This window comes from Acipenser ruthenus, chromosome 49 (assembly GCF_902713425.1).
Source record: "Acipenser ruthenus chromosome 49, fAciRut3.2 maternal haplotype, whole genome shotgun sequence".
NCBI classification, from domain to species: Eukaryota; Metazoa; Chordata; class Actinopteri; order Acipenseriformes; family Acipenseridae; genus Acipenser; species Acipenser ruthenus.
In genome coordinates, this window is record NC_081237.1 from 1,972,189 (window position 1) to 1,985,678 (window position 13,490).

The window sequence follows — 13,490 nt, forward strand, 5'->3', positions numbered from 1 at the left end:
ATGATTCAAGCGAATGAAAGGATACTGTCTGGAACTTTGATGACATGTCCAATTCCTTTCCACAAGGGAGCCAGGTCTCCTTTGTACCTCAGACAAATCTCATCTCCTTGCATTAAACGCATGTCTGAGAAGCAAAGGGAAACTGATTAAAATGGTTTACTGTACTCCTTGAGTACTTGAGGCAAGTTTCACTTTACACAGCACTACAAAACTGAAACGGGTGTTTTCTGAACAATAACAAATCCTCACAGGGGGCATAATCTAAGTGGGATACCATATCAGAGTGAATAGCTTGTAAACATCAAGTTAAAGCAACGTGGAAGTGGTTAATTGACTTTGACAATCATAGAATACAGCTGTGTACCACCTAAAGACACTATGGGCTTGATTCATGTACCAGTGGTAAAACTGGAGTGAAGATTGGATGTGTGTTATTATCACTGCTCCAAACTTTACTCCTTGCTTCCGCTGTAATTCACAAACATCCAAAAGATGTTTTTACTGTGGTGTTTGACCAGTTCTCATGAATTTGCGTTAATACCACCCTTTTTACCATGATAGCACGACTCCTACTTTATTATGTCCTTCAAATAAATTACCTACGTGTAATACCTCTGGTACAGCTACCTGTAGACACACCGGGATAACATAGCTTTGAAAAGCCCTTGCGTTAAAGAAAAATGGCTCAATAAGGGAGTACATTTTAACATTCGTTCTAATAGAAGTTTGTTACGAGTTACTTTAACTTTTTTTCTTTTGATTTCTATTATTTGTTTATTTATTTAGCAGACATCTTTATCCAAGATGACTTACAGAGACTAGGGTGTGTGAACTATGCATCAGCTGCAGAGTCACTTACAATTACGTCTCACCCGAAAGACGGAGCACAAGGAGGTTAAGTGACTTGTGACGTCACACAATGAGTCAGTGGCTGAGGTGGGATTTGAACCGGGGACCTCCTATGACATGTAGAACTAAACGCTGTGTAGGATTTTGTGACTAATCATTTGTTTAGTGTGATTAAAAATGTTAATTCTATATTTTTTCCTTACATGTTAAGGCAGAGAATGTACATTTGAGATACCAGCATTTAAACAATCTCTGATTTAGTTAAAGTGATTAAAATTTCACACTACAATTAATACTTTCATCATACAATCTGTAGATGAAAACAGGGAGTAGATGAATGCCAGACAAATGCGAACCACCTTGAAAACTATACCACACAATCACTTCATCTACAGTTTACATATGAAAAGAATTATCGTTGGATGATTTTTCATATTTCTTCTATAACTTAAAATGCTTCCGGATCAAGACAAAACTGCCCGGACGAGGCACTAAAAAACCTCACATATTGATAATTATGTTTAATATATAAACTAGACTAATCGCGTGGTGCAGCTTTCAATACGTTTTAAATTGTTTGCGTGCCCTTTCCATGCAGTTTTGTCTTGGTCCGGCTTTCATATGTGCTGCTATGCTGAATGGTTTAAGGGATTATTAATAACTATAAATGTAAAAGGAACAAAACACAGCTAATCAAGAAGAGACATAATTTGGAAATCAAATATGACAGGAAATAAACACGGTCGGTCAAACAAAAAGAACTGCGAGTAAACATACTAATAAAAAAAGGACTGGTGTAGTATTTTGGTATATCACTTAATTATAATAACTGTAATAGGAAATAACACACACTTATATTACAGAAAAGGCAGCACTATAACCACTACTTAAAACTTGCTGATAAAATATTAGCCTAAACAAATATCGCATATCATTATCTGGTAGAGATTCCCGTTTGGGTCTTCGCTCTTTGCATAATTCTGAAACCTTTTAACATGTAATCTGGGAAACACTACATTTATTAGGGGACTGATATGGGGTGGATGGGATTTCCACCTGCATAATTCTTACTCTGTGACCTTCTATGTAACCAACGAATGGCAGACATCTTCCTACTACTCCTGTGTATAAGAATTGGTTTTAACACACCTTTCAAAAGCTGACCTCTCCTGGTTTTAATAATGCTCCATTGAGAGCTGCAAAAATTGTCTTGCACCTTTGTGGATTGCACAAATTATATAATTAAAATGGAAGCGTCCCAAATGCATTCACAAAGCGCTATTAAGAAAACATGTTAATAGCACGAATTCAAGCACAGAGACTGACCTTTGTGGGTTAGATCATTTGCAAAAGGAGGATTTTAGTACTGATATGAAGTCAGAAATGGTACTTAACGCCAATAAAACCAGTTTGTGAATCAGACCCCATGTCAAAGCATGTGGTCTGTATCATTGATATGGATAGAGGTTAAAACAATGCGGCACTGAAAGGGTTATTTTTTCTATTGGCTAACACTAGTAATGGAAATTGACTAACAAAATAATAGAATACAGCCATGTTCCAAACATTAGTACAATAATGTACTGTGAATCATAAAACATCATGACTTTAATATGGCAGCTATATTAGGTGAGAGGTCAATGGCATTGTCACTAAAAGATTCAAAATGATGAGTTTAGATAACCATGAAAATATCACGTCCCTATATACACAGGGAATACGAATCACTTTAAATGATTTTTCATTTTTAGGCTACTGCTTACACAGTCTATTTACAAAATTCTTATTTTTTCCAAAGAAATTAAAAAATGAATATAAACTCGAACAATATTACCACCTGAGTCAGTCTTCGGCAAAGAGAAGTTGGCAATTCGCTTTTTGTTGAGACCCAGGTCCCACCTCACAGTTATATTATCCTGTGTCTACGAAAGAAGCAGAGCATTTAGTGAGTCACAATTTAAACACACATTCATTCAGATTACAGTTTATAAACAGTTTATATGGGCAATTCTCAATACAGTCAGCACTCACATATCCGACCCTATAAAACTTTGACTTCAGTGACGGTTAAACACGTGTGCTGCATATCTGATTATTTCATTTTGGCCCGTTGCAACCCTTGTAACCCTTCCTTGCAAAACAGACAATATCAAAAATACGCATCTGAAAGGACTGTGTTTTTAAAATAAGTAGGCTTCTATTTAGATGTACTGTATTGGTTTTGTTGGTAGAGTACTATATTTAACAGAAGTACTATTTTAATTCAGAATGGTATGATTCTGAAAATATCACTTGCCAAAACTAGAGACGACACGTTAACTGTACAGTACATAATACAGTGTCTTCAGTTCTGTCAAAAGCGTTTTATTTTCCCGCTGGCATTTACGGTTTGTTGCTCGGTAACCAAAAGCCACGGTACCTGCAGCCGTGAGGTAACAACGGACCGCCCACTGACTTTACCCTGTCGCGTTTGGTGTGAACAGTACTGCAGCGCGGCGCGCAAGCAGGCAGCATGCGTGCCGCATCCGGTGTGAACGCCCCTTAAGACTAACAATTAGATTTGGCCTGCATATTATAACAGTTAAACGTTTAGGCTAAATTCTTGGCTAACATTTAAAGTACTAGATATGGCTCTACTATCGCACCTGAGATTCCTTGAGTTTCTTGTCATAGTCCGCCTCCAGCTTGACAAGCGGTCCGAAGATGTTCTGGTACTGGTAGGCATCTTCATAACGGAGTAGAACGTGCTGTGGCTCCTCATCCACTCCAGGTTTCTCCAGATCCTCAAGAGTGGCTGAAGGGTTTTCCTGAGGAACACAAACATTATTGGTGCTGCAGAGATGAATTCATTTAAAAAGGATTTCCCGTAGAGTTTCCTAAACAAATATTCCCAATACAGTATATAGAATTGTTATAAAGAAATCACTCAAAACCATGTTAACCCCTCTGTCAGCTGTACATTTTATTGGACATTTAAGTTAGGCAACAAATCTAGTTCTTTACACAAACCGGTATGTTAAAAAAAAAAAAAAACATTTCTGTACCTTAATCATTCAATATAAAAAGTATACTGTGCAATAATTTGATTGTAAAGGTTCATACAAATTTTAGGGGAATGGACCCCAAGTTATAGCATTCAGTTACTTACCCAAACAGGTAGTGCAATGAAAAAGTAGCTAACCATTGCCTATTCACAGCAAGTAGAATAAGAGAATAGAAGAAAGCTGGATGTCAAATGTAAAGCCAATATATAGAAGTGACCCAGAGTTACGCGACTATCAATATTTAACAATAAACTTAATCAAACTTGAAGAGGTGAAATTCTTCATACGAACCACAAAATTACAGATTCAAACCAATATTGAAGTTTGTGTCCCACAGTCATGTTCAAATTTATTTTGATACCTGGGAAAGTCTGCTTCATATTTACAAAGCATTTCTTCAGTGCTGTTTTTATTGTTTGAATGCTGATTCTATGATTACGTGTTCTTCTCTTTTAAGACTAAATGTTTTGCATATAGGCCCCATTATGTCACTGTATACTCTTATGTAGTGACCTTGTTTGTTTACCATCTCTGAAGGAAGTTTCAGTCACATGCTGCCTCTCTTACCTTCCAGAGCTCCTCCAGTTTGTTGATCTGCTGAGCTGTGATCTGCCTTGCTCTCAGCTGCTCCTGCTCAGAAGGAATCTTTACCAGCCAGGAAAGGAAGCAGCGGTCTTGGATCAGAGGCTGCCACTGAGAACTGTCCCAGTTGATATCCTTCAGGCTGCTTTGACTGGCACAGGGCTGTCTGAATTTTAAAAGGAACATATTAGCAACACAACATATATCACGTGAACGATTTCTCATTTACCAATCGCTTTTCCACTTGACATTCTACAATATCTTCAAATTTAAGACATAAAAAATACTTTGTTGAAATGTTTGTCACTGAAGTTTCACCCGAGTTCAAAAAGCTCTTCTTCAGGTTCAAGGGCAGCAGTGTGGAGTAGTGGTTAGGACTCTGGACTCTTGACCGGAGGGTCGTGGGTTCAATCCCAGGTGGGGGACACTGCTGCTGTACCCTTGAGCAAGGTACTTTACCTAGATTGCTCCAGTAAAAACCCAACCATATAAATGGGTAATTGTATGTAAAAATAATGTGATATCTTGTAACAATTGTAAGTCGCCCTGGATAAGGACGCCTGCTAAGAAATAAATAATGATAATAATAATAATAATAATAATAATAATAATAATAATAATAATAATAGCCTGCCACATAACACAGACTAGATTAGACAGATCAGACAAGTGTCTTTATAAAGCATAACACAGCACCATCTCATGCTTTGGATCAGAGTTCTCTCTTTCTGACAATACGCTGCCGAGCACTAGATGGTGCTGGCATTACTATTACAAGACTTTTTGGCAGATCTAGCCCACATTACATAGGTCTATGGCAGGAAACTAGAACTGAAGAGCAGTTCCACGTTCAAAGCCCCTTAACAGAGACAATAATTGTGGTTTTACAGCATGAGAATTATAATGGATTTATCTCTTTGAATTGAAAGGATTCAATTTACCTGCACAGCAGTACAACAACAGAATCAGCCTTGGCAGGGATGAAGCCCAAAAGAAAGACGTTGCGACACCCACAGTTGTAACACTCCAAGACAGTCTCCCCAAGCGGGCCATCTTTATGCAGAGTCACTTCTTTACATTTCGCTCTGACAAGGTGGTTCACAATGTGGCTAAAAAAAACAAACAAGCGTATTGACCCGTCATATCTGATTGAATTGGTTCCAGGGGTCCATTGGATATGTACAACTATTGGATCTCAGAGGGACTTGCTATACTACATTGTAGTTGCTTTATTAACGTTGTGCAATTATAAAATGAACAGTCAGGAACATCAGTGTCTAAAACACCAAAGGACGGTACTGCATGCACATTACAAAGAATCTGTGAACATTATTGCAAAACAAAGCACTGGAATAATGTATTTGGCAATTTACAAAACAGCATTCCAATAACAGTTCTTAAAATGCTTTCTCAGTCTATGCCAGGAGTGGCCAAACTTCCTGACCCTACGAGCCGCATTCCAAAATTTCCATATGGTCGAGAGCTGCAAGACAGGTACTGTAAAACATGAAATGTTTGCAAGAGCAAGCCTTTTTAAATACTAGCAGTGTTGTTCAGTACAGCTGTTGGGCTATCTCTTGATGGCAGCAAAATACACAAGAACAATGGATAGAACATTGCCTACACAGTTTCTGTGTAATTTGTATTGTACTGTAGATCTACAGTGTGTTAAACTTTAAATGTAACACTATGGTGTTTTTCCATTATTTCTGTTTATACTGTATGTATTTCACACTTTAAATAAAATATTCAGTTATTATGAAGCAAAATACAATAACTGACCCAATTTAAAAAAAAAAGAACCACATCTGAACGCTGGGTTTTATTTTGAAAGGGATTACAGTAAGATACATAAATATATTACTTTTAGACCTGCATAACATTTAAACATACATTCTCTAGTCTAGCGCCAACACTCCAATTTTATAAAAAGATCCATTCATCTGAATAAGGACGTTTGCCACAGGCGATATTCGATGCTCGCCATAGAAAACTCGCTTGAGTCGTTAAATCAGCTTCTTTACTGAACGCCGAAAGCAGCATCTGCCTGAAGCCTCACTTTCCACTTTATTCAAGCTGTACATACAAACCTACTTGTACCATAGATATTTTTATAATGCGCTTACCTGCCCGAAGTATTTCCTCGTCCATTACAGAACCACTTCTTACTGGTATTGCAGTAAACCACGCAGGCCGGGTCATGTATTCCACAGTAGCTTAAATTGTAATAAAAGACATTTCTAACAAGCAATCTTAGCTGTAATAAAGATTATTCAAAAGAATGTATGCCAACAATTGACCAGTTCTAAGATTAAGAATTAATACAAATTCTCAAAAGCAACCTGTGCATTGTTTTTTCTGGTATATTTAATTTATTCATTGCATTTATATAGCACTTTTTATATAAAAGTATTGCAAAGCACTGTACAATACATAGTGCTTTCATCATGAATGCATTAGGAGTATGTTGTAAATTTGCAGCTGTCTAACCATTGTACATAACCATGTGATCTAGGTAAACAGAAGACAAGCTCAAAAGAAAAAGAAAAAATGGCCCCATATCACTAGTGCAGTTTTCCATTTCAGGTCCATTTAAAACATGACTGCTTTATAGCTACACCTTACTATGGGACATATTACAGTAAAACAAACAATGCTAAACCAGCGATGCCTTACATACAGGCACTACACTACAATAAGGTTTTGTTTTCAGTCTTTGTCCCCAGATTTCCCAAGTTCCTACCTGCAGGCATGCACTGGAAGGTCCTTGGTGTAATAGGTATCCTCCTCATCTTCTTCAAAATTCAGTTCAGCAAGAAGTTGGCTTGCTTTAGCTGCATCATCAACTGCCCCATTCTGCAGTACTCCATCAGGACCATTAACCTAAGAGCGGAAATAAAGCGGTCAAGTACAGCGACGCACACCAGAGGTGACACCTCCGAAGAGTGATGTCATAATTAAGGCTGCAATGGTTCAAGCATTCAAGCGGTAAACAAAAGTAAAAATCCTAAATGGCATTTATTTATGTAGAATGGAAAATGTAATGTTTTATGAAGATCTTGTATTGATTTTCTTATTCTTTTTAATGATTTATACAAGGCTCTCTGGGATGCAGGTACCCGTCCTTTACACGCGCATGGTTTGTCAGGACTCTTAGGTCTGCAATTGTCTGTGCAAGCTTCAGAATGTTGTTGTGCTCGCGTTGTAGTTCCCGCTGTGGAGAACTGGAATACATGGATGCAGACACTCTTGGATTGGAGCAGACAGAATACTGAGTTGCACCCCTTTTTACGTGACCTGTGTACGGCTGCGAGCTTTGCTGAAATCCATTTCAGGCTTTTTGCCTCCTGCTTCCCAAGCATAAGCAACTGTGTTTGTAGCGGCTGCTAACAGAAAGAAATGGTTCAGAAGTTTAATGGAGTTTTCTTCTCCGACCCACGACGTACCCGTATCCATGTTTCCCAGTACTCCACAGCAGAAACTACTGTACAACACAGAGTTTGAGCTAGCCGACATTCTGAACCATGCACTTCACACAACACAACTGCATTACCTGCATGATTAAAACAAAAATTAAAAATCTGTGGTAGGGCTGCCTGTGTTACAAACAGACACGTGTCCCAGGGACGCAGATAGCTGTAAACCTGAATGTGCCGACAAACCCTGTGTGCGTAAAGGACAAGGGTACCCGCGTCCCACAGAGCTTTGGGTGAAATGGTAGCTTCATGTCATAAAGCGGGAAACCACTGCTATAGAGCTTCCCGATAGATGACTGAGGTTTGTACCGCCCCATGTAGATACACGCGAGACCCACAATGCAAGTCGTATTGCACAGTAAAGTACAAACACTGTACCTACAGCAGAACAACGTGGATACAATTTAAAAGTTTATTTTATAGACCAAAAGTAAAATTAAATAACTGTTAAAAACATTACAATTTTACAAGATAACAGGCAATGACCTAACAGGATATTAAGTTTATACAGTGTCTATAAAATGTGTTGCTATACTTGACAGTTTCAAAATGAACTGTTATATAATGAATATTTAACAATATTCAATAACGTTAAAAAAAAAAAGAAGAAGAAACCGCTAGATCAGTGATGTTAAACGCTATTTTGGAGTAATGATCAGCTTGATCTGTAGCAGGTATGCACGTTGTGGTAAGTAAATCAATTTATTTGTATTACTATTATGATGATGTTGTTTTAGGCAATTTATTTGTATTATTATTATTATGTGTGTTTCACACAGTGAAGGTTAGGTGGTACAGTATTAACAAGATGCAATGCGTGATGCTGCAGCTGTCACTGAATAAAAAAAAAAGGTTTTCATAAACTTGCGTCTAGTTTACATAGACTACATTCCAAAGTACTGTACTCTGTTTGGAATAAATATTTTAGTAACACCCCTGTAGTATGTTAAACTTGCTTTAGGCTTGTTGCGAATGTTGTGTGTTTTTTTTTTTTTTTCTTTCTTCTGACACTACCAAGGTAAAATTACCTCTCGCATTCACAAGCTTTTACTGAACTGCAATGATATTAAAATAATCACGTCGGGGAGAGGAATGGAGTGAATATGTATGTGGACGGTACAATCAGCGATATTTATTCAAACAATTCGATTTTGTGTGCCCAATTAATCGATTGTTATTTGGAGGCCTAATTGAGAGCCCTAGTTTATATCCCTTATTCGGTTATTACTTCTTTGTTAATTTCTTCAAAATTGTAGAGCATTTAAAAATGCAGTGAAAGGCAGGGTGCAAGCATACATATTTATGAACAAACCAGTTAGTATGACATGTTGCATGAATCTTTTAAATGTAGTGGTACCATGCTGGAATTAGCTTTCATTTTCAAAACAGCTCAGTTGTGGCTGTAACCTTATAATTAAGAAGGTCATACAATGCAGGATTCAATGATATTGTGGCACGTGTTACTTTTTTTTACTTTTTTTTTTATTTAATCGCTGTCTGTGTACAATTTGTTAGTTACCGAAATCTCAGTTAACAACTGAAGACATAAGAATAATTTCGTACCACTTAAATTGCACCGATGAAACATACTGATGGCATATCAGATGCTTAGATGACAGATATGGTTGCTTCTTGTAGAACTTAAGGATAAAACAAAATACATTTCAACAAGGAATTACATTAGTTCCATTACTTAGTTAAGCACAAGGTGGTTTCAATAAATACTTTATGATTTAAATATTGGCCTACTGTGTGATAATTTGGTTTATTCAGTCTATTTAAAACAGTACATAGGTGTTTATTTTTTTAATTATTTTTCTATATAATTATTAGTCAAATAAACCGCTACTGAATAAGACCATTTTGCTACCTACTTTCCAGGCAGGTAGCAAATCCTCACTGCTGTCTTAAAGTTAATTTCTAGCTTTGACATTATATATTATGTGTTGCAGCTTTATGTTATGTGGAATGTAATAAATGAGAAGCAAAACGGTGAGTTTTCTTCACCTTCATTTTACAACGCCATTTCCAGGTTTGTTTTATTTGAAGTGTTTAAAGTTTAAATTTCAGTTTTTGTTTGCTTGTTCAGTTACAAAAAGGCAGAACTAAACCTTGTGTTATTAGTTTATGGAAACGTGTCTATGGCCGCTGTACTGTGAAGAAACGCAAATGGCAAGAAATGAAAAATAATATAAAATGCGGTGTCAACTTTATGTACTATATTTCGGGAATAAACAAAACAACGTTTAACTTGAACTGTTACTTGGCATCCTTTGTCTTGTAGTTAATTCACTGGGTAAAGCCAGTCCTACACAACTTATTCTTTACTCCTGGGATATTTTTTTTATTTTAACGTGTTACATATTGCAAGGTCTCTAAAATAAAGGCGCACACACGGGGTCACTGCCACACCCCCTGCCCCTGCTGCTATGCTGTCTGCGTGCGTTCAGAGCAATATAATGGCTTTTAATACTTTTTGAAAAAGAATGAATATCCAAACGAATATTTACATTATGAGCAAATATCCAAACCTGAAAATCCTGTGTTCATCCCAGCACTTATAAATAAAAAAAAACCTCCCAGGCCCCAACTAACAGGAATGTATTTATGTAAATGAAGGTGTTTGAGAAAATCTTCAAATTAGTATCTGGCAACTTTACCTAATATTTAAATACAATTATTAAGACTGGTAGATAACCTACAGGAAGTGAGCTTTCTCGTATGCCTTACCAATATAACTGAAGTTGCTGCTCAAAAAACATGTAGCACACTACCGCCATGAAAAATGGTAGCTGTGTTGCTAAGGGAGATTCAAGATTATAACAAGCTATATAAACAATGAGAGAACAAGCTATGTACAAACCTCTTCATATTATAATTCCACTTCTGAAGACATGATTGAAGCATACTGTACCTTTGGCATCCCTGCCACTAAAAGTTCTACAAATAAGCATGATGACCAAACACATACTTTGATAACAGGTCATTTCTGTGATTTCAAAACAACCCCCCCAGAAGAGTTGTTTTCAACACTCGGCATATACTTAATATTTTATGCTGAAACACCTTCCCACATTTAGGGTTTACAACTACAAAAACTCTAACTTGAGCCTCAGATTGAACAGCAAAAGAGGTTCCTTGGCTTGGCAGAGCTTCACAAAGACCTGTCTAGAAAGAAATATTGCATCGCTATGCCCGGCAGAGGGATCCCCCTATCTTTTGTGATCCCTGTTCTGAAATCTTAAACACATCCCTGACTGATCCCTGACTGATAATTATTAACATTTGTCACAGCATAAAGCTGGCCGACTGTATTTTACTGTATTATTTTGTACTTAATCATATCCTGATGTAACTATCACTATGTAATCATATCCTGATGTAACTATCACTATTATCTGCTGTATTATTGAATTGTGGTTTGTCACACTTGAACAAAAATTATTGTATTTCTTGCTCTTATTGTATTACTTGTATTGTAACACTTGAATGTATTTGTATTTGCTTGCGATTGTAAGTCGCCCTGGATAAGGGCGTCTGCTAAGAAATAAATAATAATAAATAATAATAATAATAATAAATTGATGTCATATTGTTACAGTGCAGTATACACAGAAATAGACTAACTTTATTAAAACCCGTTGAACAAACGACACATGTATGTTATAGGTTTCTAATGTTTAAGGAAACAGCCATTATGATCATGTGATAAATTTTAAAAAACAACACAAAACAAAAACCACCAGGGTCTGACGAGAATGTTGTCAGATTCTAACTACCTCCCTCGCTATTTTAAAAGTAAACAAAGACAAAAAAATGTCACACATACAGTTTAACACTAAACTGTAGCTATAAAAACCGAGCACACGGTCTACCGGGACCACTTATAAGAAGTAAACTGATGAATATCGACTTTGGGAAAGTTTTGGGACTTCTAGACGTGGGCTGCTGCTGATGTGTTAATATTGGCGGCTAGCAGTACTATAGTCACAGCCTCGTTTACCGGAACTGTGCTAGGCATAACACTACCAGTACACGCCCAAACTCAGTACTGACCGGCTGAATGGGACTTGCAGGGTACCTAAAAACTTTGCTTACTTTTTACTTAGTTACTCACTACTGCTGACGTTACCTAGCACCGCATTGTATTATAAAATGTGAACCACTACAGATCATTCACTTGCGAGTACGGAACTGTATTAATAATGTATATATTTGCGCACACACACAACTCGTGGTAGCTATGTGTTGGTTTACTACTAATAAAGCAAACTGCACCTAGCTGGAGGGTTGTCTCGACAGGATCCGCTTATCAGTTTTGTATAGCACCATAATAAATCCATGAGGACACGGATACCTGTCTGATCAAATTCGTAAAATGATAACGACACGCACCAGGTAAAGCAGCCCGGCCTAGTACTACAGCGCCCCCCGCCTAGTTCGATTAGATATGAAATACAGATTAAATACGATTGGGTAAAAAGTATTAAAAGCTTCGATTAGTTAGCATAACCTGGCTCTGGCGGGTGTTGCTTGCTGCACGTACAATGTGAGCACCACAGTTGTCCAGAGCAGAGGACTGTGTGAGGTACAGCAGGCCGCGAGTGTGCGCTTTATGATACACAACTCAGGAGAACAACCGCACGTTAAGTATGTGTTATGCATGCTTCACCGAGACGCGTACCTGATTGTCCAGCTGGCTCTGAGTGTGCCCCTGGGTCTGGGTCTGACTCGGCAGAGTGAAGTCAGTAAACTCGAACTCCGATCCCTGCGTGTCAGCTCCCAGCAGCTCCGCTTCCTCCGTGTCCAGGAAGGTGAGAGTCTGGGAGCTCGGCCCGTACGCCTCCACGCTCATTTCTACTGAAGATCCGGTGGGTTATACAGCCGCCTTTTCAAAAAAGATTCAGCAAATGTGCAGCGATGTTCACTGTACCAAAACGTGTCGTCCGAAGCTGTAAAAACTCACTCGCAAACCGAAATCGAACCGAACCACAAATTAAACTGAAACACACAGCTCGAGCTTCAACTCCCACACCAACTAGTGACGAAACATTCAGCTGCACGCTGAACTTCGACGTAGTACGCAAGAATAGGTGACGTAGAACGCTCAGATCTTTTGCTCGTTTGTAGGGCGGGGCGGGGAATTTGGCCTCTGTTAACGGTGATGCCTTTTTGATATACCGCTGGTTGTGTGTGTTTAATATGTACTCACCACAACAAATACTCAGCTTACTTATGAGACCGATACGCAAAAACACTCATTATCATATAATAGACGTACCCCCCCCCCCCCCCCCCCCACTCAACACGACACGTCCATCATGACAGTAAAAATAGACACAATGAAGCGTTCCTACCTTGGTATAAGTTCGTGATCAGCAGATGTGTCAGCCGCACGAAGAGCACAGCGTGTGGTTTTCACTAACGGCATGTATGTTTCCACAACTTTTCAATTAAAATATAATGTGGTATTTTGCTGTACTAATGTAACAAACTATGGGCGATTACTTTATATGAATTATCATGTTATGCACGAATG

General features: G+C 38.0%; 1 protein-coding gene across 4 annotated transcripts in view; it reads right to left on the minus strand.

Annotated features, from left to right (window-relative positions):
- LOC117401385 (regulator of nonsense transcripts 1) overlaps window positions 1–13,066 on the minus strand; it is a 32,395-nt gene extending 19,329 nt beyond the window's left edge. Inside the window, exons 1-8 of one of the 4 annotated variants that reach the window (XM_059015162.1) lie at window positions 12,636–13,066; window positions 7,219–7,358; window positions 6,602–6,691; window positions 5,417–5,584; window positions 4,461–4,641; window positions 3,495–3,656; window positions 2,687–2,765; window positions 26–124 (exon numbers count right to left, since the gene is read on the minus strand). In XM_059015162.1, coding sequence (XP_058871145.1) covers window positions 26–124; window positions 2,687–2,765; window positions 3,495–3,656; window positions 4,461–4,641; window positions 5,417–5,584; window positions 6,602–6,691; window positions 7,219–7,358; window positions 12,636–12,806 — 1,090 coding nt within the window. In that variant the 5' untranslated portion in view covers window positions 12,807–13,066. Of the gene's footprint in view, window positions 1–25; window positions 125–2,683; window positions 2,772–3,494; window positions 3,657–4,460; window positions 4,642–5,416; window positions 5,585–6,601; window positions 6,692–7,218; window positions 7,359–12,635 lie in introns of all 4 variants that reach the window. The other 3 variants (XM_059015161.1, XM_059015160.1, XM_059015159.1) reach the window with 3 other exon arrangements.
- Window positions 13,067–13,490: the final 424 nt, after the last annotated feature.